The sequence below is a fragment of the Fusarium poae genome, chromosome 4, assembly GCF_019609905.1.
Source record: "Fusarium poae strain DAOMC 252244 chromosome 4, whole genome shotgun sequence".
Lineage (NCBI taxonomy): Eukaryota > Fungi > Ascomycota > Sordariomycetes > Hypocreales > Nectriaceae > Fusarium > Fusarium poae.
The window spans coordinates 1,400,743-1,426,605 of record NC_058402.1 but is presented as its reverse complement, the minus strand read 5'-3'; the positions used below and the strand labels follow the sequence as shown (position 1 = coordinate 1,426,605).

Genomic DNA, 25,863 nt, shown 5'->3' with positions numbered 1-25,863 from the left:
CTATCCTTAATAGGCATCCTCGAAAGGGCAGTCGACGCTGTCATGGCCATCGCGTTCACAAAGGGCGCACCACTTGTCGGGATCCATGACGCCGCTCTCCTTGCCCGCAACGGGACCTGATTCCATGGGGTTGGGCATGATCTTGACGGCTGGCGAAGGGGGGCTATCCTTCTTGGGTCCCAAGGTTGTGAGAGGCGCAGGTGCGTCCTCGCCGGTTGGGGGTGGAGTATATGGTATGAAGCCATTGTTGATGTCCTTCTTGACTGTCTTGTTCTCGCCGTTGCTCTTGGCACCGTCAGGGCCGAACATGTTGGTGCATGTGAGGATATCGTGACCATTAGTCTCGCAAATCTCACACCAAAGAGTGCTAGTCTCGGTAGCATTGGAGTAATCATCGCTTTCCGGCATGGTATCGAGGGTGTTGACCCTCTTGTGTGTAGGAGCACTAAACCTCTTGATGTTCTCAACAGGTCTGTTTTCCAATGCCTGTGCCATTACAACGGTATCCCGGGAGTCTCTGAAAGAGGATCGGTTGGCTGTGGTGCCGTTGGCTGCGGTACCGTTTTGGCGGAGTGACTCCACCTCCTTCTCGAGTTCATCCTCGCGGCTGTTCTTCTTCTCGAGGATAGACTGAAGTTCAGCGACCTGTCGCTCCAGATTGTCGCGTGCAATCTTAATGGCCACCACGTCTTCAGAAATCATGGAACCAGGCCGCTGCTGAGGAGGCCTAGGCTCTCCAGGAACAGAGTCTCGACTAAGGGAGTGAATGATGGCTTTGAGACCTCTAATCTCATCGTCCTTCTGCTCAAGCTCCTTGGAGGAAACTCCGCCATCACCGTTTGCAGGTGGTGTCGAAACCTTTTCGCGCTCACGGCGCAACTCTGTCCTTGTTCGTTCCACTTCTCCACGGAGGAACTCGACTTCACCTCGAGCTTCTGCTTCTCCCCGACGGGCGTCCTCCAGGCCTTCCTCGAGCTCCTGAACCAGTTCCTCGAGCTGCTTAAGTTGAGTGGCCACTGAGTCGACGTCTAGGTTCCGTGACTCGAGTTCTCGAACGTCACCCATCAACTCCTCTATCCTCTTCTCATACACTCGCTCTGTCTCGGTGCTAGCGAGCTCCAGTGTGTCAATAGTGCTCCGGAAGTCCGCTCGATGAGCGTCAAATTCTGCCGTGAGCATGGCGATCTTGTCGTTTTTCTCTCTCAGCAATTGACGAAGCTGAGCTGTATCCTTGTTATCCCAACTGTTGCGCTGCGCATCGGGCATATCTGCTGATTCCATGAGACTTTGCAGTTCTACCAAGCTGCTCTCCATGTCAGCCAGTGTGGCGGATTGCTCTCTAAGTTGTCGATCCCGATCCTCGATCTGCATTCTCAGGCGTTCAATCTCCTCCTCGTTCATGTTCATACGGGACGCTGGCCGGACCTTCATAGCAAATGATGAGACAGATCCAGCGCTGCCGTTAGTGCCAGTCCGCTGTAATCCCATGGGTGGCATATCCTCTTCTATCCCCGTGATTGGGCCCATGGCTGAGGCGCTTCGGGGTGCGAGACTAGGCTTACGGTCCAATCGATTTGGCCTCTTGCTTGGGTCGCCAGACGTCCCCCGAACGCTCTGAGCGAAGCGGTTTTGTGTCGGGCTTCCATATCTTGATGGAGTTTTGCCTGGTGTTGTCATGGAAGGTCGGGGTCCAGGTGTCATCTGCATGCGACGGACGGGAGACTCGGGTCGGGGAAGAGAAACTCTCATTCGCTTTCCTTGAGGACTAGGAGCTCGGGCACCAGGGCCAACGGAAGCACTGAACTTTGGAAGGCTTGGAGTCGGGGAAGTGCAGTTAAGCGAGTTTTGGTTGCCAGCTCGAAGTCCACCGTACGTGCTTGCACTAGGTGTGATGGGGAACGATGGGATCGGTTCGCTGCTGCGAGGGAGAGCCTTGGCCGCGGGCAAGAAGATACCAGCGCCGGGGACATCTGTCTGAAAGTATGATACACTTTCATATGTTAGTCTTATTGGAAACCCAAATAGAAGGTTGAGTTCTTACCCGTCAACATCGCCGTCGTTTTTGCCCCGATTAGCAAATTCCTCGTGAAGCTCAACACCGGCGAAAACGCCCTTTTTGCCTTGGACAGGACCAACAAATCGCACAACACCATACATTCCACCAGGGACATCAACGATATCCCCAAGCGAAACGTTGGCTGACTGCGAACGGCCGGGCGTCGTGGGAGGCATCATGTTTACAGATGAGTCGCTCAGGACAGTATCAACGGCGTAACTCTCTGAAACATCGGGTATGCTGGCCAGGGAGCTCTGCGTGAGCTGGGCAAAGGAAGCTTTGCGTGGCAGAGGCGGTAGAGGGGGCGCACCGCGCGAATGTGTAGTATATGCGGACTTGAGATTAGGAGTCGAAACGATGTTGTGAGATCTCCGGAGAGCGCGCGACGAGCTCTTGGGACGTAATTTCGGAGTAGTTGATCTGGAAGGAAAGGTAGATGTTGTTGTTGATGTAGCAGAAGGCATCTTGGGAGGCGTCGAGGCCCAGTCGGGGCCCTTATTTCGCTGTACTGGGGTTCTCAATGGGAGTGTCCCATTCCATTTGTTTACACCCAAATAAAAGTGGGACAGCCTTGTTCTCGGGGAGACCAGGACTAAGACCGGTACCAGTTCACCAATTACCAGCTTATAAGCTTGTATTTGGCTAGGATTGCTACCTGGTAACAACTTTTTTAGTTCCCGCCCGCTCAGGTGCCGATGGCTTTGGGCTTTTGGGCTTTGGCTTTTTTGTTTTAGCGGCTTAAAGCACGGCCAATGTGTGTATTGATCAAATGATGATCTGTTGTTGAGTGTTCGGGAAGGATAATGATCAATGGTATTAGTGTTGGTTTCGAGGCGGTCGGTCAGAAAAGGCGGCTTTGCTCTGTTCTGCTCTCCCCTGTATCGACAAAAGGGTCGCTTCCCAACGTTATGCTATTTTTATCGGAGAAATTTGGCGACGGAAGAAATGAGATTGTCGTCGTGTCGTGTCGCAGGTAAGAGATAGGTGGGGATGAAAGAGATGAGAGGTAAGTTAACGAGAGGAAGATAAAGAGATTCGAATAAAAGAAGAGATGAGGAAGAAAGGGGAGTCGCTATGAATAGATGGAGGTGGATGAACGTATATAGTAACTATGTAAGTGCTGAATGTAAACAATCGAAAACAGCTCGGTTATGCAAGTTGCAGTTGCAGATGGATATGCAGCTCAGAGTGGAGTGAAGCTATTGATGCAGCTACTGCTACTTGCTTGCTTGCTTGCTTGCTTGTTATTGACAAAGAGAGGATAGTGACGGGGTTATAGGACTGGTAATTCACCCAATCCAGGATTCAAGCGAACGGGCCCAGTTCAATAAGTGAGACAAGTTCAAGCAGTCAGCGTTCTTTTTCCTTCTTTCTTTCTTCTTTGACCCTCTTCTATCCATATGATTGTTCAAAGCGTCGCCAGTCCCAGTTTTGGTCTGCTGTCACCGCTTCGACGCAACCCTCGCTCTGATCTGAGGGACCCTGGCCAGGAGACGACGACGCAGGGGATGACAACAGGGCGACAAGAAACCGGGGAAGTGTGAGCGTTGCAAGGGTTGATGCCCGTATTTTCTGTGATAGTCATGAAACTTGATATGCCGTGTGATGAATGGCCTGGTGTGGATGCAATGTGATGAGATTATTACTGCAGGCTATGCAGAGACAGGAGACGGAATTGACCGGTGAAAGACCAAGGAACAAAGGAGCCGTTAATCTCATAACCGTCGAAGGGGGGAAAGTGAAAACAAAGAAAGTCGTTGACTCTCTTTTCTGATGTAATGCCTCACACCAAACCCTATCATGACCTAACATGGCGAGCCCTCCCGCTCAATAAGAGATAGAATCGACAATTCAGTCAATCTGGCAGATATAAAACTAATTACTTTGCTGGTCTATTTTTGCATCGCAAACATTGAACTCGTGGCTTCTCTCATCATCTTGTCTTTTTACCTGTTGTCATGATACACCATCATTTGTTTACATGCAACTAAAGCTTTTGTAACCACGGCATCGTCCCGCTACCGTGCATAATAGGTCCGCGCTGAGCATTAGACTCTCTGACCACCAATAGTAGACCATAACCCTACGATGCCATCTGTAGTCTCCGCAATGACATTCTTGATGAGGCGTCTCATTCGCTCCTGTATGCAGCCCATTCAAACACAGCCCAACCCCGCGCAGGATTTCCTTGTATCAGTTTGATATCCATATCAGGTTGTCATGGACGATTGGATTTAAAGCATCAGCCATTCATTACTGTAACCGCCTTCTCTTGAACCATATGAGGGGTTCTATAGCTCGTCTTTCGTCATCATGTGTACGGGTTAATAGGAATTATTTACCTTGGCTTTCCTCATTGTATCTCAATGGCTCGATAAGTTCATCGGTCATGATGGCTTGCGCTCCTGGACGCTCTAACATCCGCAACGTTGCACCAAGTATGATATAACAGGTAAACAGTTTGAACCCCGAAAGTAATTTCTTCTTTGGCCAGTACATACATCATACACAAGGAACCTCGAATTGCATACTTACCCACGGATTTGCCAGAGCGCGCTGACAAAAATTGCGATAGGTTGACCACAGGATATCCAAACCACAAACATGGAGAAAATACTTTCAAGGCAAGCTGAAGCAAAAAGGTTTAACATCATGTCAGGATGAAGAAATGGGGCAAATGTCTCCATAACCATGGGTTCCTTTGGCGGGATTTTATTAATCAACAGGAAAGCGCAAAATGCAAATTGCGACAATGCGGATGTGCTTCAACAACAGTAATGACATGCAAGCTTCTCCAGCCAAGGACCCAAGTCCTTCCCCTCTCGTTCCCATATACCTAACAATAATTATAACAAAATGGTGACACGTATTGAATACAGTCCCTTCTCTTTCTCCCTCTCACCGACTTGTGCGCATGAGTCTGTAGAATCGATCCTACTGGGTTCCGTTCACCGGCACATTGTCTGAGGGACTAGGTGGCGCAGGCTGCTTTCGAAGTGTCAGGGGAAAGGGGTACTCTTCAGGGTCCTCTTCCTCACTGCAGATACTATTAGCAAGGTTCACACATAAATCGCATCCATTGGTACTTACGGAAGCTTCCAGGCAACATAGTCCTCAGTGTTCAGACCCTCACGGCCTTCTTGTAGACTAGCAAAGTCTCCAGGCGTCATCATACCAGTGCGATCCCGTGGCGAGCCAGGAACGGAGAAGGGTCGAGAAATCTTCTGCTCGACACCAGGAATGAAGTCCTCCTCCTCTTCATCGCCGACGAAAGAGTTGGGGTAGGCACGGCGAAGAGCGAGTTGGCGAGCCTTGACGTACTCCATACCCATTCGCTTCCAGTCGAGAAGATCACTAAGACGCTCGGTTCGGTTTCGCTGGTTGATGCGCTGACGTCGGCTCTTTCCACAGAAGTCGTACATGAAAGAAGTGAGCTGGTTGACTGAATCATCAACACCCTTGGTTCGTCGATCCACAATGTAGATACCATAGTCGCTCGAGTTCTCAATAAGCTCCTCCATGTAGCATCCGAAACCAGAAAGGTTGGTGGTGATGCTGGGCACACCCATGACAGTACACTCGGCGGGAGTGTAACCCCAAGGCTCATAGTAGGAAGAGAAGACGCCCAGATGGCAACCTCGAACAAAGTCGTCGTAGTCGAGAGGAAGGACGGGGTTGGCGGAGTTGAGGAACTCAGGGTGGAAGATAACTTTGACGCGATCGGTGGGGTGGTTGAAAAGCTGCACACGGCGGATCTGGTTCAGAACAGGGTCCTCATGATCGTTGAGCATGTTATGTGTGACAATTGGAGGAAGTCCGTGACGCTTCATGGCGAAGAGGCGACGACGAAGCAGGACTCTGTCCTGGGCAGAGATGAGCTCCTTCTCATCGGGGAGAGGGTCACCCTCGTGCCACTTGAGGGAGCGCTCAAAGAGTCGACGCCCAATACTCTGTTCGATGACGTGTGTGGTATCGCGCAGGGACTTGATAACTGCCTGGCCCTTGAGCGCCTCGACAGTGAGTGAGGTGGTTTGAGCAGGCATGATGATGAAGGCCACAACCGTGATCTTGCTGCCAGCGGCCTTGAGACGGTGGTTCAATCGTGCCAAAGACTCGATAAACATGTCAACACCCTTATTCCTGAACTCGTAACGACCAGCAGTGAAAAGATACAGTGTGTTATCGACATCAAAGTCGTAGTGGCCATAGAAATGTCCGCGGACAAAGTCGTGAATCTTCTCCTTTGCCTGCTGGTGCAGGTTCTGGAATTCGTGCACAGCAGAGAACTTTGTGACGTTGAGACCGTTGGGCAGAACGCCGTCGGGCTTTCGCTTCAGAAGATGCTCAGACTCGAAAGCTGTGATGTGAGAAACAGTGGTGAAAACATCACAAGCATGTGCGGCAGCTCGCTCAATACAGTATCTGTGGTAGATACCACGCTTGCCAGCTTCAGCATCGACATCGAACCACTGCAGGTTGTTGTAAAAGTCCACGGAGCCGGCGCAAAGGTATCGGCCGAGAAGAGTAGCGTGTGTGGTAAAGATCGTCGTGACATCGATGCGGCGCCTCTTGCAGAGGGGCAGAGCAACGCCAGCAAGCCACTCGTGGAAGTGGGCAATAACAGCCTTCTTCTTCTCGTGGCAGACGAACTACGGAATTAAAGTTAGCAGATCCGATACAAAAGTGGAAAAGTCAAGGGGTCCTTACCTCGCCCAGGAACCAGGCGACAAGATAACCGAAAACGATGGCTTCATTGGTCTCATCGTCACCAGGTGGGGATGGAATGCTTGCGGCTTCCCACAAATCGGACTTCCACTCATCCATACGGCCATAGGCGGTCTTGGTGTCGATGAGAATAGCCCTAGGAGCTCCCTCGATCAACCAACGTCCATAGACAATATGAACTCCTCTGTCTCTCATGGACTGTATGGTAGCAGCAATCTCTGGGCTGGTGGGCTCCATCTCTTCCACTTCAACAGCGGCCTATTGAGGTCAGTACACACAACTCATGAAACTTTCAACACGAAAAGCGTACCGATTGGTGGTTGAGAGGACCGATGAGCGTATAGCGTTCGCCATATTCAGCTGTGGTTACAGGAGCTTTGGACTTGATGACAGAGTAGATACCACCGACTGTGTCGCATTCAAGTTAGCATGTGAAGGTTGGCAAGAGGCCACAAAGCAACAATTATCGCAATTGACTCACCTCGATGAGCTACTTCAGTAGCAATCTCAAAGAGCAAGTGGTTCTTGATGTCGCGAGTCTGCTCGCCTCCGGAACTCATCTTGACGGGAATGTCGCAAGACGATGAGGAGGGAGGGGGAATTTGTCGAGTGGGATGATCTGATGAGTTGTCGACAAGCGGGGGAGGTCGCGTAGAAGACGAGCGAATGAGGCGCAAGGTCTACAGGAGCTGGACAGCAAGGCGACAGAGAAAAGATGTATGGAGAGGGAGAAAGAAGCTGTAGCGATAGCCCGCGAAACCGATTGAAAGTTTTCTCGGGAGTAGCGAAGCGTGGCTGGGAGGGATCGGTCGAAGCGAGAGGGACGGGATTAAATCGAGATGGTGTGGTCTCGATGTTGCGTCACTGTGCCGCGTTGAGCACGAACCTAACCTAAGAGATGGATCTACAGGCAATAGACAAATGGTGAGCAGGGGGCCTTGCGCAGGGAGGGGAGGGCTCCATTCGGAGATGGATGGGGATGTGATATGTAGTAGGCACTACATACTATATGCCCATGGGGAGCGGAGTAGAGCACTAACCTAGCAGTATATAAAACTAGCACGATGCCCGAATGGATGGATCTCAGGTCCTGACGGTGGTGATTTGCTAGGTAGAGGGGATAGAGAGGAGGAGACAAGAGCGAGGAAGGAAAAGAGTTTTAAGAGGGAAAAGGTCTCAATAAGAGGAAGAAAGCGACCAATACTGAAGGGAATTATGCACAAGACGTTGAGTTAAATGAAGATGGTGTATTGATGTACTCGGCAGGTACCTTGAGTGCTGTGCGCTGTGATATGGTCCAGTATTGGCGCCCGTTGTGGTACAGCTTCAGCTCGTATACTTTTCCCGCACTAGCGACCAGAGCTTGGGTGGGATTCGGGGGGGATGTCGGGGCCCCAAGCTCCTAGCAACGGCGCCTAAACAACGCCAACCCAAAGGCCCGCCCGTACTACCTACAGTAGAGTACTGTACCTAAGCCCAAACACCTGTGGAATCCATGGCAAATTCGCCCATCTGGGTAGTATCCGCTCTCTTGGCTTTCAGGACAGGGGACCAGGGCCAACGTTTCTAAGAGAGACAATCTACCTAGGATAATGCCTGAAGCTATCGATTTAAGCAGAGGATCAGTGCTTAACAGCAATCAAAACTTCAGATGATGCGCGAATCTAAGATCTTGCCAGTTTGAATGAGACCAGCCCAGGTTCGTGCAAAATTTTCTACATTGTTGAACCTCTTCAACCCGATGGAGGCTTCAAGGGTCATGACTTTTTTTTATCTCTCATGAGCTGTCAGCATATCCTAAACTCAATCAAGATTAACAACGCAGAAAACGGACCAGTCCACACGCCACGAACTTGAGATCAAGTGGAATAGCTCCTTACAAATTCAGCGCCACTCCGGTCAAAGAGCCGAGGCCGGCCCATGATCAAGCTGTTTCACTGCCATTTCAAGGTCTCGATGCTACGCCATTATGAGATAGAGTCGCTTTGTTGAGGAGTTTGAGGGTTTTTTGCCCTTCCCTTTTGGCCTATCCTATCCATTGTTTAGCTTATACGCCTCGACGTTTCTCCTCAACGGCATGCGCGAGGAGTCTCCCACCATTGGATATGCGGGCCAGACGGGGCTGGACTGTCAGGATGGCACAAACTTTTCACTACTGTAGGACCAAAAAGAGACTTTTTTTATTTTCATTTTTGTCTGCATTGTGTATGGTCAGACGCAGGTCTGGCACTTCTTGGGGGTGTCGGGATGAGGTCATGGAATGCGGGGAAATACCAGTGATCAACATGTTAATGAGCTCCTTTCAAACTTCCCCAAGCCAAGTTTCAACTCCTTTTGCTGCTCATCTTATTAGAATAAAGACATCATGTAGACATTGGGGCTTACAATGCTGTACTGACTTGTGCTGTAACCTGTTTTCTCGTGTTAATGGTCCACAATGGCAAACTTTTGGTTCCCAGGTCTTGAATTTCCCTGCATCACACTGTCGATACCCGGGTATACGGACACTGCTTCGCATCTGATGCGTTTTTATAAACAGGTCCTGACTTGAGACCAGTTATGACGAAAGACAATTTAACAAAAAAAAACAAATAAATCATATGAGGCACAATATAAAAGTCCGCGGCATATGTTCTACCGAGACCCCGAGCCATGACGACCATGCCCGAATAGCTCACTTATTCCTCCCATTGTCTCTCCTTCGAAACATATAAGATGAACTCCCACGCCTACGGAATTTACAAGAATGTATTTCCTGCAGATGCTCTGCCAACATGCCTCCCCCAACTTCGACTGAGACTTATTTTTTACATAGTATGTGCTATAATTCCAAATATACAATGCGTCAAATGCCATAGCAACATGAAAAGGGGATTGTCATTTCTGCTTGACAACAAACTCATAACATGAGGTGTTGGGCTTCAAAAAACAATGTCACAAAGCCAAGCGTCATCAATGTTTTTAAACAAAGGGACAAGACACGGGACAATTCCTCGACTTCCTTGAATATGAGAGACTCGCTTCTAGCTGATGGTTTGGAAGTCATCTTAGGAATGATTATGCTTATTCAAATCAGATCTTGCCCCAATTTAACTCCACCAGGGAGATCTATAAGGGCGATCTTGACGGGGACTAATTCACGATCAAGAATTACGACCTCGCTAGACGTGCCAAGGTAGCACGTGGTTCAAAGAGATAACCGTCCGAGGAGAACTCACTAAGATAACAGAAGCCTTGACAATCTAATCATTCCACAAAGTTTGACTAAGACGCCTTATCCTATTGTTTTATTTTCTCATCCCTACAAGCCTTACTTGGAAATCACGTCAATAAGCTATCCGTGTAGCCCAAGGTCTTCTGAAAGACAATAGATATTGACTGAGTTGGACAGCGAAATATGTTGAGTGTAACTGGTGGTTCTATTAGAATTGCGATGTTTAAAACCACTATGATTAAGTAGCATAGTGATGAAATACGCGAAATCTTAATGATATATGGTGCAAAAAACGTATCAATTCGTGATCAGAAGAAGTTATATGGGCTGAAGATATCATCTTATGCACTGGTGATAATGATGGCCTACAAGGAGTGTCTCAATAAATTGCCTATTTCGCAAGTTCAGAGATTGTGAGAGTTTACAGCCTTGCCAATTTCTATTGGGCGACTCTAGCGTCTGTTTTCCGTAGTGGGGCCGCTCCAATGCAAGGCTGCGAAAATTTCCAAAATTTTCTAGATTTCATCAAGATCTTTGCGCATCGCTTTACTACTGACATATTTGCACCGAAAATCTAGACAAATACCTAGGGCTCAATCGCCTTCAAAACTAGCAGTGCTTACTCGGTTCTGCATTATTTCGTCTATTTTACCGGTTAAATCACTAGGTTCAGCCTGATAACTACGCAAATATGGGAGACGCTACACAGGTGAAGGTCGTCTTCACCACTACCGAGCAAGACTTGGTGCTCCCCGAGTCTAAGCAACAGCTGCTCGTTCCTGCAGGTTAGTGAAGCCCAGAAGCAACTCAATTCTTTCCAGGACTTAGAATGCTAACACATTGCAGATATCAAGCGATATGGCCTCTCTCGCATTCTTAACTCCGAGTCTATGCTCGACACCTCCTCTCCCGTTCCCCTCGACTTCCTCGCCAACGGCACATTCCTACGCACCTCTATCGAAGAGTACCTCGCGACCAACGGTCTTTCTTCTGAATCTACTCTGACTCTGCAATACGTTCGAAGTCTCCTACCCCCGGTCTACGAGGCGAGCTTCGAGCACGATGACTGGGTTAGCGGCGTTGATGTTCTTTCAGCGACCTCGCGGGCAGGTCTTTTGGCTGGCGGCGCAAACATTCCCGAGCGAGTGGCTAGTTCTTCTTACGATGGTCTGGTGAGAATTTGGAACCCTTCTGGAGATGCGATCGCAGTGTCCCCAGCTGGTCGAGCTGGCGGCCACACTCAGCGAGCCAATGCCGTCAAGTGGATTTCGCAAAAGCAGCTCGCCTCGACTGGTTTGGATCGCAAGGTTATTGTCTGGGACTACAGCGAATCCGAGGATGGTTTCTCTGGTAGTCTCAAGCCTAGTATGGAGCTCTGGGGCCATGAGAAGGATATCAACAGCCTCGACGTAAACGGTGCCACCAGTCGTATTCTCACAGCCTCCTCTGATGGTAAGGTCGGTCTCTGGACATCGTCAAAACGCACAGCTCCCCAGGCCGATCCTGAGAGCCTTCCCTCTGCGCATAGCACCAAGCGAGCTAAGCTGGCGAGTGCCGCCAACACTGCTCAGCGTGGTCCTCTTGCGCTGATTCCTGTCCACGACGAGCCTGTTACCGCTGCCATTTTCCACCCCAATGATGCGACAGTCGCCTACTCGGCATCTAAAGATCACACTGTCCGTACCATTGATTTGACAACACAGCGCGAGGTTAGCAGACTTACCACAATGCACCCACTCCTCTGCGCAACGGCGCTTCCGGGATCTTCGCTCATCGCCGCTGGCTCGTCGGCCCGACACATTACTCTTCTTGATCCTCGCGAGTCAGCCACCACCACTTCAGCCATGACTTTGCGCGGTCACGTCAACATGGTTGTCTCCTTGTTCGCTTCTCCCGAGAACGACCACTCGCTTGTTTCAGGTTCACACGACAGCACATGCCGTGTATGGGATTTGCGAAGCACGAGAATGGGTACCTCGGATGAAGGCGGCGGCAGCGTCAGTGAGCCTGTATACACCATTGGCCGAGAGTGGCTCAAGGGCAAGAAGCTACCTCCCGCTGGTGATGGAGCCAAGGTCTTGAGCGTATCCTGGGACAAGACTTGGGGTATTGTGAGCGGTGGTGAGGATAAGAAGGTCCAGATCAACCGGGGACGGGACCTGTTTGGCTCCGCATCATAACCATAACGTATTGGGTAATATAGATAGGGATTGAAAAGCGTTTGTTGATCACATATTGGATGTTGCCATTGCTACGTACAAGTGCGTGAAGTCCGAATAGTGACCCATCGTTGTTTCGCTTGCATAAGGTCTGACTGAAGGCGTACGAAACCAAGCTGGTTTGCGACGCGAACTACCAATCGAGATGATACAGACAGCATTTGTTTCCAATTTCGATCTGGCCAGGCTTTCGATAGGAGTACCTGGTACATTCTTGTACATTCGCATATATCAAAAATTCTATAATTCCTCTTCTGACTCTTGAGCGGCTTCCACCAATGCTCGGAACCTATTTGACAACTGTGCCTGGGGAGACAGGTGTGCCAGCACCTCTTCCCTAAGCCTCGTCTTATCGTACGGCAGCTTTTCGCCGATAATAGCGTCTAGAATATAGGTCACGACAGTATTGGTCTTCAGAGGAGGAGTTCGCAGAAGAACTGCAATAGACTCTGGTGTAAGGCCTTTGTTGTCGTGCCAGAGAAAGTAAGTACGCAGAGAGCTCATTGGGACTCTCATAACATGCGCCTCGTTGCGGTATTGTATTGCGTGGTCTTCGGCGATAAGTATACGAAAATCCCTCGTGTCCGCTGGCTTGGTCTCTTCTGGTATTGTCTTCTTCGCTCTTGATTTCGTTTTTTTGGTCGTTGATGTCGTGGGGCGTTGTGTAAGCTCGGCTTCCAGTCCGCTCAGTTCAGCTTCAACTTCAGAAATTACCTCGGAATCGCCAGACTCCGAAGTAACGTCACTTTCATTCACATCAGCCGCCAAGAACTTGATAGGTAAGCCCTTCTCAACAAATTCAGGCCGAGGGGGAGTTGGCTGCAGTTTCAAACGTTCCTGCTCTAGGACGTGGTACAATTGCAGACCGACATATGCGTCTGAAGCCGAGTCTGATCAAAGCAGTTAGCCACCGTGTTGGACTGAGAGTGTCGGGTTGAACTTGCATGATATTTGGCGTTCTGATAGACGTAGCATCCAGTTACTTGATCGCACGTCGTCTCCCTTGAAGAGCGGAAGGCCTAGAACTTCTTGTGTCTGCGCAGCAAGATTCACCATGACCTTGTTGATCCTCTTTAGCTCTCCAGACTTGGAGTATTTAACAAGCCTGAAAAGATGAGACAGCTCGAGAACCCCCTTACTGTCTACACCAAGATTGTTCTTTAATCTTGTACAATCACCCTTGATCGCCACGCCCACTTTGGTCACGTTCTCGTCTTCCATGATCTTCTTGAAGGTGGGAGCGACAAAGTCGTCTTTGGGGTAGAGAGCAACATGGAACAATGCAATGCGGCTCGGACTGGCAATCTGGATAAGGGAAACGTTTATCCGAGGGTCACTCGTTCTGTGCCTAATCAACCATTCTAGATCGAAGCCGATGACCTTCTCGTCAGCAAAATATCGCTGACAAACAGACTCCATGGTCTGCTTGGAGGTGCAATAATGGACCTTGACTCTCTGTTCTTCGCCCTCTTCTTGGATACGGCGATACATCCTGTAAGACCAGAAGGACTCGTGGGAGCCCTGTTTGCACTTCCGAGCCGCTTCCCATTGATCGATATCGATGGTATAGTCCAAGCTAGTTAAAGGAGGAGCAACAGTATCAGTCTTTGTCGTAGCAGCATTCCCCTTTGAAGCATCAACTAGATTTCCATCTGTGTCTGTCGTAACCTGCGTTCCTTCAGAGATTGATTCGATCACTGGTAACTCCAACCGCTCCTGCTGATCAAACCATTCCGCCGCATCGCGCTCGAACTCCTCATCTTCACTGAACTCAGGGATCTCGACCTCTTCAGTCCGCGCGGCCTCGGAGCTAGAGGCGGGCGTATGAACGAAACGGTTTATATCCAAGAAGGGGTAAGGCGGCTGTTGCTCAGCTTTGGGGGAAAACCTGATACCGAACGCTGGATTCCAGAGCCTGTTCTTAATAGTTGGGGACATGTTTGAAATAGAATTTGTTCTTTGTACGAGCCCTTTGTTAGGGGGCATTTTTTAAACAAGAGAAGATAGACATCCGACCTACCTAGTATAGAGCATGCGACGCGTTATTGTGGGAGACGGCCTTGATACACTGCCAGCAACAGACCCCCGTAGAGAATGTATCATTGGGGTGTGAAGGAGTTGGAATGTAGCCAACGTCGAAGAGCCATTGCGGCAAACGCCCATGACCCTGATACTTCACGCTATGGGGACTCTGTTAGGCAACGGCGTTAATAAAGCGATCATTGATTATGGGCGTTTAGTGGGTGGCTTGGCTTTGGTGATAGCCTGGTGGAGGTGGGGAGTCCAAGTCTGGCTGAGTCACCAACGCGAGAGCACGTGGGGACGTACCAGTGGAGGCTCTATATTCACACCTTACCCTGGCATCCCACTTTGCGACCAAGTTGACGACCACAGCCTAACTCGAAGAGACGAGCTCGACTATTGGCTACCTCTGCCAGAGACTACCAGTTGTTTTATAATAGCAGGCTTTCAGTGAGAAAATTACCAGACCAAACCTCTTTACCTTCAAATCTTTGTCACATAAATCCTCACAATGGCTTCCCAACTGCTACCCCTCGGTGAGTCTTTCGACCAGCGCTTGTTAGCGTATACCCTCAAATACTGACCTTGTCATTTAGAGCTTATCGACAAGTGTGTTGGCTCTAAAATCTGGGTCATCATGAAGGGTGATAAGGGTAAGATGAGTGTTTGCTGTCAAGAGAGGCGTTGTACTGATGAGCTGGCAGAATTCAGTGGAACACTCGTTGGATTCGATGACTACGTCAGTGAGTATTTTTCTTCCTGATTTAGTTTCGTTTATACTAATCTTTGTGTAGACATGGTCCTTGAGGACGTGACTGAGTTGTATGAGCAATCCCTCAATCTTTCCTGCTCGAGCATTGACTAATTCCAACAGTGATTACTCGGGAAACCACACTAAGCTACCCAAGATTCTACTCAACGGTAACAACATTTGCATGGTATGTTAATTACAGCTTTTCTTGAGCTTCTATGCTAATGTCTTTCGTCAAGTTGATTCCCGGTGGTGAGGGCCCTGAAGGAGCTGCTTGAGATCGAGACGGAAAAGCCAAAGAAACGCAGCAAGCATATTCAATCAAGACTCAGGATGAGCATTATCTCCAACAAGGAATCAAAACTTCGCGCCGCTTATCTTAATATTGGTGTTGTGACATTTGCATCAAAAGGAATTAGGATCGCAGTGTGCGGCTCAGAAAAGTCCTAAGCATTAAGCTCATTCCAGTTTACATCTGGCAGAAATAAATAGCAGTAATCTACAGCCCCCAAACGCCGACCATCCATGGTGCCTGTTGGTTTTTGAATGTCGTGAAGAATACGATAGACATGAAGAAGAAAGACAATCTAGTGACCGTTCTGCATGTTGCCCTGTTCTCCGGCTGTCGTGATTCGTCTCAACTCCCACTCTCGTGTGAACTCCTGGTGCAGCATCTCGAGTTGGTTGATGAGCTTCTCACAGACCGAAGTAAAAACGTCTCGAGGAGTGATAGTCCCGTCCGTCTGAACTCGGATAAAAAGCTCCGGAACGTTGGGGTGGGCAACTGTGATATGGTTAGCCAAATGTCGAATCAAGGTGACGAGGGCCATTTACTCTTGTATCCAGCCATGTGGACGTTAGGGTGCATCTTAAGGTGCTCGGAAAGGAGGTTTCCAAGAGTGTGATCTTCTTTCATGAGAACAAAGTCCGAGGTATTGGACATTCCTGCGCAATAGTGTGAGTAGGAGCACTATGGACTCGCTATTGAGACACTTACCAGAAAACACCTTCTCCTCAATCTTCTTCTCGCCTTCTCCGAGGAGGAAGAGCTCGAAACTATTGATAGTATTAGCCAATGCATAAGTCAAACAGCCCGAAGTAACGTAACGGGTCGTCTTGAAGATTAAAATGTTTGGGATTGACGCCAGCCATGGTGATTAGAAACACAGCAATAGGCAAACTGGAGGCAAGGTGATATTTGAAGAGTTGGAAGAGAGGCACTGGGCTTTGGCGACATTTTTTTGAGGGGTTCGGATATCAATGTGATGCTTTGGAAGGAAGCATTTACCATCTGGTCGCCAGCTGCAACTGCGCAGCAGCAAAGAACCATGTGAAGACGGGTATAAAACCACAAGTCAAACTTTTGAGATGTGTTTCTGGATACAAAGAATTGAATGCATATGCTTAATGATAATTCGACTGTATTGTCATCATGAGCAGTGCTTGTTGGGCAAATGAACTGTACGCTGAGCATATGCGAGTTGCCGACAGTCTGCGGGATAACGACTGGCCTTCTCCGGTCTTGAAAGCAAGGCATAATATTTGAAGGCCGGCGAATTACTGAGCCTAACATCACTTGATGAGACTACAAATCCATTACCCAAATTGAACAGGGGTTGGCCCATGAGAACTCGATCGTCCCTGTCGTGGTACTGGGTTTTGTTGACAAAAAGTCATTAAAAAGGCATATAATACACAATCTGGCAAAAGAAGCGAACGCAAAAGAATCGTCTTACCGATCAGGGGCGTTCATCTTCGGTTCTTGATTAGGATGTTAGATAATTCGATTTCTGGCGGTAAAGTGGCAATCGTAGCAAATGTCCAAAATCGTCGATAGTCTGTCTTCTTCACTTTATCGACGGTTTCGCGCAAAAACTGAAGGTTCAGACAGAGAACACCTGAAAAGAGAGGTCCAAAAATGTGATAGAGAATAAAGTAGTGATAAAATTTGTGACAACAAGTTAAGAACAAAGCAGCGTGAAGCAGAGTCGCAACTTAGTACCTAAGGTTCTAAAGAGGCTCACGCTTCAAGACGCGACAAAAAGGCTAATACTCGGCTAAAATTGCGGGCATCAACTCTACAATCTGACTCTACATGCAATCCGACAGTGCATCACCTCATTAGATAATTCATGTTTCCTTCAATTCATCCACCTCGGTCGGCGCATTCAAGCTCAAGGTTGCAGGCTCAACAATGAGTTTCTGCCCCAATGCCGCGCATTCAGCCGTCTTTGTTGCGGCGTGCTAATCGCCTCTCGCCGCACCTTGCAAGCCTCTTACCGGCGTGCCGAGATTTAGCATCAGCTCAGAATGAACTACGATGGATAAAGAGTCATGTGGATGAAACATGTTCGAAGAGGAAATTATGGCATTTGGATGACCTTTGTCGGAAAAGAGGGCGCGGCGTTCCTCTGCAGTATGTTTTGGGTTCTCAGCCATTTGGCGCTCTCGACATAAAGTGTAAACCCGGTGTTTTGATACCCAGACCAGAAACTGAAGCATATACTTTCCATCTGGCAAACCTTGTCAAGTCAGGACAGCTGCTAGGTCGGCACGTAAGGGAAAGCGGAAATGGTGTTAACTTAATCGACTTCTGCACAGGAACCGGCTGTATTCCGCTTGGCTTCTTCTCGTCTCTTCAGCACTCAATCAAGAATATGACAGTGAGGGGAGTGGATATCTCTCCCGTGGCTCTTCGACTCGCGCAGGAAAATATTGCCCGGAATGTCGAGCTTCAAACCTTGATCAAGCCAACCAGAAATAAGAGACTTGACATCACGACGGCAAACGTCTTTAGTGACAGCGACATGCAACAGCTCGCCGTTACCCGTTGGGATATTCTTGTATCCAACCCTCCGTACATCTCTGAGGATGTCTGGCATCATGGTCGCGGACAGCTCGGATATTCAGTTCGAAAATATGAACCACGTCTCGCATTGGTACCGACTAACAACCTTCCTTGTCCGAGTGGATGCAACGCAGCGGATGTTTTCTATGCTCGGCTTTTGGACATTTCGGAACTCTTAAAGCCGACAGTGGTACTGCTCGAAATTGGCGATGAGGACCAGGCCCGTCGCGTACTGCAGTTGTATTTTGTCCACCCGATCGCACAAAGCTCAAGAGTCGAGGTTTGGCGAGACTGGCCTGATTTGGAAGGGACAGAGGATTCAGAGATCACTGTGGTTGAAGAGTCAAACGGTGAGACACATCAAATCCTAGTGAAAGGTGACGGTCGCATACGGTCTCTTCTGATTCGTAGATTGGACGAGGCTTAATGGCAACTACATGGAGGTTATTTCCTTTATTCTACTAGTCGAGCGCCAGACATGGATTCTATGATGCATTTCTGTTATGAGGCCTGAACAATACGAGGTCATGATGAGTTCACGACGCAAGTTGCCACAATAATGAGCAAGAGGCAATAATGGCAGATGAAAGTTTATTTTAAACTGTTCTCTACATTTTAAAAATTAAATCAAAATTGGGGAATACTTTATCAAGACTTGTTCCGTATGCCTGCCCTGGTACATACACTGCTACACTCTGAGTTTAAGACCCAGAAGCACCCCTTTTTGAAGATAGAGCAAGACACATGAGAAGTCTCGACTAGAAATCACACTTCTCGCCATGATTCTCTAGCAAACCTCGATTGAAAACATTCTACTAATGCGCCGGACATCCAGAGGCACCAATTCATGACGTGCCTGACTATGTTCCATGAGGCGATTTATGCCCCGCCAGCCAATCCCCTCCCCTCATCATGCCAGTGGACCCTGGACGTCTTTCTAACACGTGATCGTTCTTTTTTCGAGCTAAGCAACGCCTATAGACTCATCACCAGAAGCTTCCACTTGGTGGTGTCATCCAATATATTCAATTCCTTACGTCGGTGCTGGACCCTCGAGTTCTCGCCATATACGAGTGTGTTTCGGTTTCAGTGATAATCAAACAGCCTGTTTGGCTTGAGTCGTGCTGCCATATGAGATAACACGGCGCTTCATCTACATATATCTATCTCACAACCCCGGCGGTTCCGCAGTTGCGCCAGTCCCCATTGCCCGTTATGTCGAGACTTTTACGGCAATCGAGCCAGTTTGCACGAGTGACGAGACTGTCATCACAGCCTGCACTACGGTTATGTGCGCGACCATCAATCATCGCCCGATCGAATCCCGCAAAGACATCCGCTGCATTTGCCATACGAGCCAGGACATATTCCTCGCAACCCCCACCTTCCGGCCAAGACCCCCGGTCAAACCCAGACAGAGATAACGAACATGGCAGTAAGCCCCTAAATCAAAAGAAGGGAGATGATGGAGTTGAGGGAGGCAAATCCGAGGCACCGAAGCCGCCACCTCTTCCCGAGGGTTGGATTCACTTGAGCAAAGAAGAAATTGCCCATCTCGAAGAATTCACATCTAGGCTTCCAGAGGCTCAAAAGCCAGTGGCGAAAGACATCCTTGAGAAGCTCCAGATTGTTGGCGCACCCTCCGAGACCCGCGATCTCCTCCAGAAGCTACGACAGAACGGCAACCTCTCAATTCTAGACAAGGGACGATTGATGCGCTGTGTGTACCAAGTCACTGAACGAATCATTGATCTAGAGAACCAGGGCCAGGATGGCCAGTTCTCGTCTTTCCGCATGGACCAGGAATCCACGTCACAGGATGGCAAGGATGGGGCCAATAAATCGAAGCAACAGCAGCAGAAGGGTGGCAAGCAGCCTAAGAACGAGCGCAGTGGCTGGCTCGAGGCTGTCCAAACTGGTATCGCCATTGGTGTCACTGTCTGGATTGCGGAACTTTTCGCCAACCCATTCTCTGAGAAGGAGATTACTTGGCAAGAGTTTCGAAAGGCTTTCCTAGACAAGGGCCTGGTCCAGAAGCTGGTGGTCATCAATGGCTCCCAAGTCCGTGTTGAGCTTCACCCATCTGCGACTGGAGCTACTGGCGAGAACGGACAACCCGGAAAGAAGAGCTATGTGTTCACCATCGGATCCGTCGAGTCGTTCGAGCGAAAGTTGGAGAATGCTCAAGACGAGCTGGGTATCCCATCAGCTGAAAGAATACCTGTCAGCTACGAGGCCGGTGGTGGTACCGTCGGCAACCTCCTTCTTGCATTTGGCCCTACCCTTCTCTTCATTGGTTTGATCCTGTGGACTCAACGGTCAATGGGAGGACGAGGTGGTGCTGGCGGAGGCATGTTCAACTTTGGCAAGAGCAAGGCAAAGAAGTTTAACGCTGAGAGTGCCGTCAAGGTCAAGTTTGCAGATGTCGCTGGTCTCGAGGAGGCAAAGACTGAGATTATGGAGTTTGTGAGCTTCTTGAAGCAGCCCGAGAAGTTTGAAAAGCTAGGTGCCAAGATCCCACGAGGTGCCATCTTGGCTGGACCCCCCGGTACTGGTAAGACGTTGCTTGCCAAGGCCACGGCTGGTGAGTCTGGAGTGCCTTTCTTCAGTGTGAGCGGCTCCGAATTCGTTGAGATGTTTGTTGGTGTTGGACCTTCGCGTGTACGAGACCTGTTTGCCGAGGGCCGCAAGAACGCTCCCTGTATCATCTTCATCGACGAGATTGACGCCATCGGTCGCGCGCGACAAGAGAGTGGCAAGGGTTTTGGCGGCAACGACGAGCGTGAAGCGACGCTGAACCAGATTCTTACTGAAATGGACGGCTTTAACACCCGTGAGCAGGTGGTTGTCCTCGCTGGTACTAACCGAGCGGATATGCTGGATAAGGCCTTGATGCGACCTGGACGATTCGATCGACACATCTTCATCGACCGACCTACAATGAAGGGTCGTCAGGAAATCTTCAAGGTTTACCTGAACAAGATTGTGACGAACGAAGACCAAGAATACCTCGTCGGTCGTCTGGCGACTCTCACTCCTGGCTTCTCTGGCGCCGATATTGCCAACGTCGTCAACGAGGCTGCTCTGATCGGTACGTTTTTATGAAAGATTCTACTATCTCTTTACTGACATGCTACAGCTGCTCGTGGCAATGCCGACGATGTCAAGATGGACCACTTCGAGCGAGCCATCGAGCGAGTTATTGGAGGTCTGGAGCGCAAGTCTCTTGTTCTCAAGCCTGAGGAGAAGAAGACTGTCGCCTACCATGAAGCCGGACACGCTATTTGTGGATGGTTCTTGGAGCATGCTGATCCCCTGCTCAAGGTCTCCATTATCCCCCGTGGTCAGGGTGCTTTGGGTTATGCTCAATACCTGCCCCAAGACGCCTACCTGATGAACACCAACCAACTCATGGACCGAATGGCCATGACCATGGGTGGTCGCGTGTCTGAGGAGCTTCACTTCCCCACTGTGACGACAGGTGCCAGTGATGACTTCAAGAAGGTTTCCCAGATGGCACGAAACATGGTGACTCAATGGGGTATGTCTGAGAAGGTGGGCCCTGTGCATTTTGAGAACGACCCCAACCGCATGCAGAAGCCATTTGCCGAGTCCACAGCCCAGCAGATCGACCTGGAGGTTTCTCGAATTGTAGAGGAGGCCTACAAGCGCTGCAAGGATCTCCTGACAGAGAAGAAGGACGAGGTTGGCCTCATTGCGCAGGAGCTGCTCAAGAAAGAGGTCCTCGTCCGAGACGACATGGTTCGCATATTGGGCAAGCGACCTTTCGGCGACAACGAGGATTTCGAGAAGTACTTTGGTGGTTCCAAGCCAGAGAGTACCCCTCCCCCGTTCCCTGAGGAGACCGACTCGCCTAATGAGCCCCCTACCCCATCCCCAGCTTTCAAGAAGGTTGAATAAGCTCGAGATACAAATCGTTCGAGTGCTTTATTAGAGAGAGGTGCAGCATGATCAATACTTGTTGGTCATACAAATTGCTGCCAAGACCCTGCAGGAGGAGGAACACTAGGAGACCTTGAGGCAGAGCGAGGATTGGCCGTGACAGCGATTTGATGCATTCGGTAAGGCTAATCTCGGAGCCAAGAATGTCGGTCATGGGACAGACAATACGGCATCCGTGGTGGGGGGAGATAAGGACGACGACGACAACACATGCTTGGGGCGGTCGCAGCAAAGCGCGAATAAGAGCGACACTCAACTCTACCAGACACTTGATCAATTCCTTTGGATTTGCTTTTTAATGCATTCACGGTCTCAACAAACCTTTTACAACACATCTATTCGCATGAGACATGCATCAATCATCATTGCCCTCGTCTTGTTGGGGGGCCTGTACAATGAATGATACAGGCCTTGACCAACTGTGTAACACTGTACTTTAGGTGATAGAACTGTAAAAAAAAAGACTATTTTGATGACTCAATTGCTTGATGAAGAGAAGTATGCGTATGCACGCATGGATGTATATGGCTTCACTTGGGTGTTAGAACAGAACAGGCGGCAACGTTCAAAGTCAGCCCTAGTAAACGGGAACTAGAAAAGCAAATAGAAAGAAAGAACAAAGTGACGATCCCCGGAGTAATCTCGTAAAGTTTACGGAGTAGGACCATGCATGATGGTATTTCATCAGTCAATCAACTACATCAAGATATCGGGGAGCCGGAGCTCGGAGTTGATGCACAAGGTGAAGTCGAGCGTTGATTGGTGTAGAAAGTTCCCATCGGCCGACCCTGAGAAATCGGAGGCTCTGCTCCTGTCAAGCTAACAAACCGTCTCCGAAGTTGTAGTAGAAAAGGGTAATAAACTTTGGACTTTTTGGCGGTTAACAAGGATAAGGACTGGGGCACAGGGTCCAGGTCGATTGTCAAGTCCGATACCCCTGTTCATGACGATCCGAGTCATGTTGGAAACTTAGACGACATGTTTTTTTTTAGAGATGGATCATATGTATTATGTTTCTTAAGTCTTTGTTGTCTACATAGTATTAACTGGTATTTTTTAAGTTAATTATTGAATCAGTCAATTGTCTATTAGAGTCTAGAGGTATATTTTTATCTAAAACTTGGCTTGTACCCGTGTACCCGGATATAATCATCCATCATGACTGTATGCACATCATTTATTGGCCATATTTTGATTGGTCGCCAAAGTGTCAAGATTGCATCACTTCACTACGATAGGTACAGTTCAATCGGTCAGTGCCTTACTAATAGGTACAATAAATACTAGCAGGCTTGGTAGGGTCCTTTTAGACCGTTGAGTTACATCACAGCAAGGAAAAAAGTACCCGAAAGAAACAACAACGTAAGTGACATTTTTCTTACTAATAAGGGTTCTCTTTTTTCTTCTTTCGGATACATACTCGTACGCCATGATGAGTTAAACAAATATTTTATTTATCCCGTCCATATTACTCTCTGTCTTCTCCTTAGACTTGCAGTAGTCAGACTACCAATCTACCTGTCTACAAAAGGTCAATGATGCTTGTCAAATCGTGGGTAAGCAGCATTTGACAGGGGTGTTGTCACTACCTTACCTACTACTGAGTGGAGTACAGTCCCTTCTCGTTCTTCTTTCTCCCGGCAGGCCCAGGCTCAGATAGACATACATACTTGGGTACCTAGGCAGTCTATAAGTCGAGTAATCCTTGCACTGCATCTCATCGGTGACACTTGACCGGTTTGACCACTATATACATAAACTTGGGTCCTCCCGTTCCCCCATCCACTATCTATCAGTCCATCTCGGAGTAAAATTCGCCTTGCTGGACAGCCACAACCTTCCCTCTACGCTATTAACTTACCTACCTTTACCATCGAGGGAAAACTTTACTCATGGCCTCGGCTCCAACAGGGCACGAAAGAGCCCACAGTCATGATATGGCTTCACCTCAGCCAAAAAGAGAATCATGGTGGAAGATTCACCTCTTCCGAGGCATGATCAAAGATGTCCGTCGAAGACTCCCATACTACGCGAGCGATTGGACCGACGCATGGGATTATCGAGTTGTCCCTGCCACTATCTACATGTATTTTGCCAAGTGAGTCTCCACGCCCTCATATTATCCCCTTCGAGGTCTACAATTTAGAGGCATACACAATACTTGGACGATCCCGCAAGCTGACCCATTCTTACAGCATCTTACCTGCGTTGGCATTCTCCCTCGACATGTTTCAAAAGACAGGCTCAAACTATGGCGTCAACGAGGTTCTTCTATCGTCTGTCCTAGGATCCGTCGTCTTCTCCCTCTTTGCTGCTCAACCGCTAGTTATTGTCGGTGTGACGGGTAATTTGACCTCTGTCCAACTGCAAAGCATCAAAACCATCTAACTGCTCCACCACAGGTCCCATCACCGTCTTCAACTAGTAAGGTTTTTATACAAAACAATTCTGAGTGAAAACTAACGTTCTTCAAGTACCGTCTATGATATCATGAAGCCTACGGGTGTCAACTACATTGGCTTCATGTGTTGGATTGGCATGTGAGTTGCTGTTATACCCTTGGTATAGAAAGCTGTACTGACTAAACCAGATGGTCACTCATCCTTCACTGGATTCTCGCTATAACAAACTCTTGTAATTGGCTTCGATGGGTCACACGCTTCCCCTGTGACATCTTTGGTTTCTACGTCGCCTTCATCTACCTCCAGAAAGGAATTCAAGTCCTCGAGCACCTTGGCAGAGGGCAAGAGTTTTACCTGTCCATCGTCGCAGCTCTACTTGTCTTCATGGTTGCATACATTTGCGGTGAACTTGGCACCAGCAGTCTCTTTCGGCACCCTTTGCGCGTGTTCCTGAAGGACTATGGCACGCCCTTGACCATCGTCTTCTTCACAGGCTTTGTCCACTTCGGTCGTATGCAAGAGGTTCAACTTGAAGTTTTGCCAACGGGTATCGCTTTTGAACCGACTAGTGGCCGAGACTGGCTCGTCAACTTCTGGGATTTGAGTGTGGGCGATATCTTTCTGGCGCTACCTTTTGCAGTACTTTTGACTATTCTCTTTTGGTTCGACCATAATGGTAAGTCCTGTGGCATGAACATATCATAAAATCATGACTAACAATAACAGTTTCTTCACTAATCGCACAAGGTAGCGAATTTCCTCTTCGTAAGCCCGCTGGTTTCCACTGGGATATCTTCCTCCTTGGCTTGACAACCGGTGTTGCCGGTATTCTCGGTCTACCATTTCCTAATGGACTCATCCCTCAAGCTCCATTCCATACCGAGTCCCTCTGCGTCACCAAGGCTGTGAAGGAAGATGACTCGGATGGTAACCCAACAGACGGAGGCTACTCCTTTGAAGCTACGCATGTTGTCGAGCAGCGTGTTTCCAATATTGCTCAAGGTCTTCTCACTCTAGGCACCATGACTGGTCCTCTTCTCGTGGTCCTTCACCTCATTCCTCATGGCGTCCTCGCGGGTCTGTTCTTTATCATGGGTGTTCAGGCTCTCGAGGGCAATGGTATCACCGCGAAGCTCGTCTTCCTAGCCCGCGACCGCGCCCTCACGCCTGCTTCTAGCCCCTTGCTTCGGATCCGCCGGCGGGCAGCTATCTGGTACTTCGTCCTCATCGAACTCGCCAGCTTTGGCGCCACTTTTGCCATCACCCAGACCGTCGCCGCTGTTGGGTTCCCCGTTTTCATTTTCGCTCTCATCCCCATCCGCGCTGTTGTCCTTCCCTGCATCTTTTCTGCCGAAGAGCTCTCTCTTCTGGACGAACCTACAGCTTCCGACTTCATCATGGAAGGCATCGGAGGGTCTTGGGGCGGCAAAGGCGAAGAGAAGCCCGCTTCGCCACAGAGCGACTCTCACGGACGATTAGAGTACCACGATAGTGTACTTGCGCATCCCGGAGCGCCGAGGAAGAGTCAGGAGGACCTTGCAGAACTAGGACAGATACAGTCTGGGCGAAGTACGGGGACCAGAAGAAGGAGCTTGGAGAGGCGACCGCAAAGGCATGCAGACGTATAGAAGAGTCCACGCATCATGACGTATAGAAAGCGGGT

The 25,863-nt window shown here is 49.1% G+C and overlaps 9 protein-coding genes across 9 annotated transcripts; 5 read left to right on the top strand and 4 right to left on the bottom strand.

Moving 5' to 3' along the window:
• Positions 1-6: 6 nt before the first annotated feature.
• Positions 7-2,520, bottom strand: FPOAC1_010564 (uncharacterized protein; the record flags this gene model as incomplete). The annotated part of the gene is made up of 2 exons (XM_044854953.1): positions 7-1,990; positions 2,042-2,520. The coding sequence occupies 2 exons, from the start codon at positions 2,518-2,520 to the stop codon at positions 7-9; spliced, it is 2,463 nt and encodes an 820-aa protein (XP_044702266.1).
• Positions 2,521-4,990: 2,470 nt separating this feature from the next.
• Positions 4,991-7,341, bottom strand: GSY1 (glycogen synthase; the record flags this gene model as incomplete). Its single annotated transcript, XM_044854952.1, has 5 exons — positions 4,991-5,093; positions 5,147-6,705; positions 6,764-7,039; positions 7,092-7,189; positions 7,263-7,341. 5 exons carry the CDS (start codon positions 7,339-7,341, stop codon positions 4,991-4,993), a joined length of 2,115 nt encoding a protein of 704 aa, XP_044702265.1.
• Positions 7,342-10,686: 3,345 nt separating this feature from the next.
• On the top strand, positions 10,687-12,175 carry YTM1 (ribosome biogenesis protein ytm1; the record flags this gene model as incomplete). The annotated part of the gene is made up of 2 exons (XM_044854951.1): positions 10,687-10,780; positions 10,842-12,175. 2 exons carry the CDS (start codon positions 10,687-10,689, stop codon positions 12,173-12,175), a joined length of 1,428 nt encoding a protein of 475 aa, XP_044702264.1.
• Positions 12,176-12,454: 279 nt separating this feature from the next.
• On the bottom strand, positions 12,455-14,152 carry FPOAC1_010561 (uncharacterized protein; the record flags this gene model as incomplete). Its single annotated transcript, XM_044854950.1, has 2 exons — positions 12,455-13,104; positions 13,198-14,152. 2 exons carry the CDS (start codon positions 14,150-14,152, stop codon positions 12,455-12,457), a joined length of 1,605 nt encoding a protein of 534 aa, XP_044702263.1.
• Positions 14,153-14,747: 595 nt separating this feature from the next.
• On the top strand, positions 14,748-15,265 carry LSM5 (RNA-binding protein lsm5; the record flags this gene model as incomplete). Its single annotated transcript, XM_044854949.1, has 6 exons — positions 14,748-14,772; positions 14,833-14,889; positions 14,941-14,979; positions 15,031-15,058; positions 15,111-15,174; positions 15,227-15,265. 6 exons carry the CDS (start codon positions 14,748-14,750, stop codon positions 15,263-15,265), a joined length of 252 nt encoding a protein of 83 aa, XP_044702262.1.
• Positions 15,266-15,574: 309 nt separating this feature from the next.
• Positions 15,575-16,139, bottom strand: FPOAC1_010559 (uncharacterized protein; the record flags this gene model as incomplete). Its single annotated transcript, XM_044854948.1, has 4 exons — positions 15,575-15,771; positions 15,822-15,932; positions 15,985-16,043; positions 16,096-16,139. 4 exons carry the CDS (start codon positions 16,137-16,139, stop codon positions 15,575-15,577), a joined length of 411 nt encoding a protein of 136 aa, XP_044702261.1.
• Positions 16,140-17,644: 1,505 nt separating this feature from the next.
• FPOAC1_010558 (uncharacterized protein) lies at positions 17,645-18,262 on the top strand (the record flags this gene model as incomplete). The annotated part of the gene is made up of 1 exon (XM_044854947.1): positions 17,645-18,262. The coding sequence occupies one exon, from the start codon at positions 17,645-17,647 to the stop codon at positions 18,260-18,262; it is 618 nt and encodes a 205-aa protein (XP_044702260.1).
• Positions 18,263-19,050: 788 nt separating this feature from the next.
• FPOAC1_010557 (uncharacterized protein) lies at positions 19,051-21,756 on the top strand (the record flags this gene model as incomplete). Its single annotated transcript, XM_044854946.1, has 2 exons — positions 19,051-20,926; positions 20,975-21,756. The coding sequence occupies 2 exons, from the start codon at positions 19,051-19,053 to the stop codon at positions 21,754-21,756; spliced, it is 2,658 nt and encodes an 885-aa protein (XP_044702259.1).
• Positions 21,757-23,735: 1,979 nt separating this feature from the next.
• Positions 23,736-25,828, top strand: FPOAC1_010556 (uncharacterized protein; the record flags this gene model as incomplete). Its single annotated transcript, XM_044854945.1, has 6 exons — positions 23,736-23,896; positions 23,994-24,142; positions 24,201-24,222; positions 24,273-24,338; positions 24,389-24,876; positions 24,927-25,828. The coding sequence occupies 6 exons, from the start codon at positions 23,736-23,738 to the stop codon at positions 25,826-25,828; spliced, it is 1,788 nt and encodes a 595-aa protein (XP_044702258.1).
• Between the last annotated feature and the right edge of the window lie 35 nt (positions 25,829-25,863).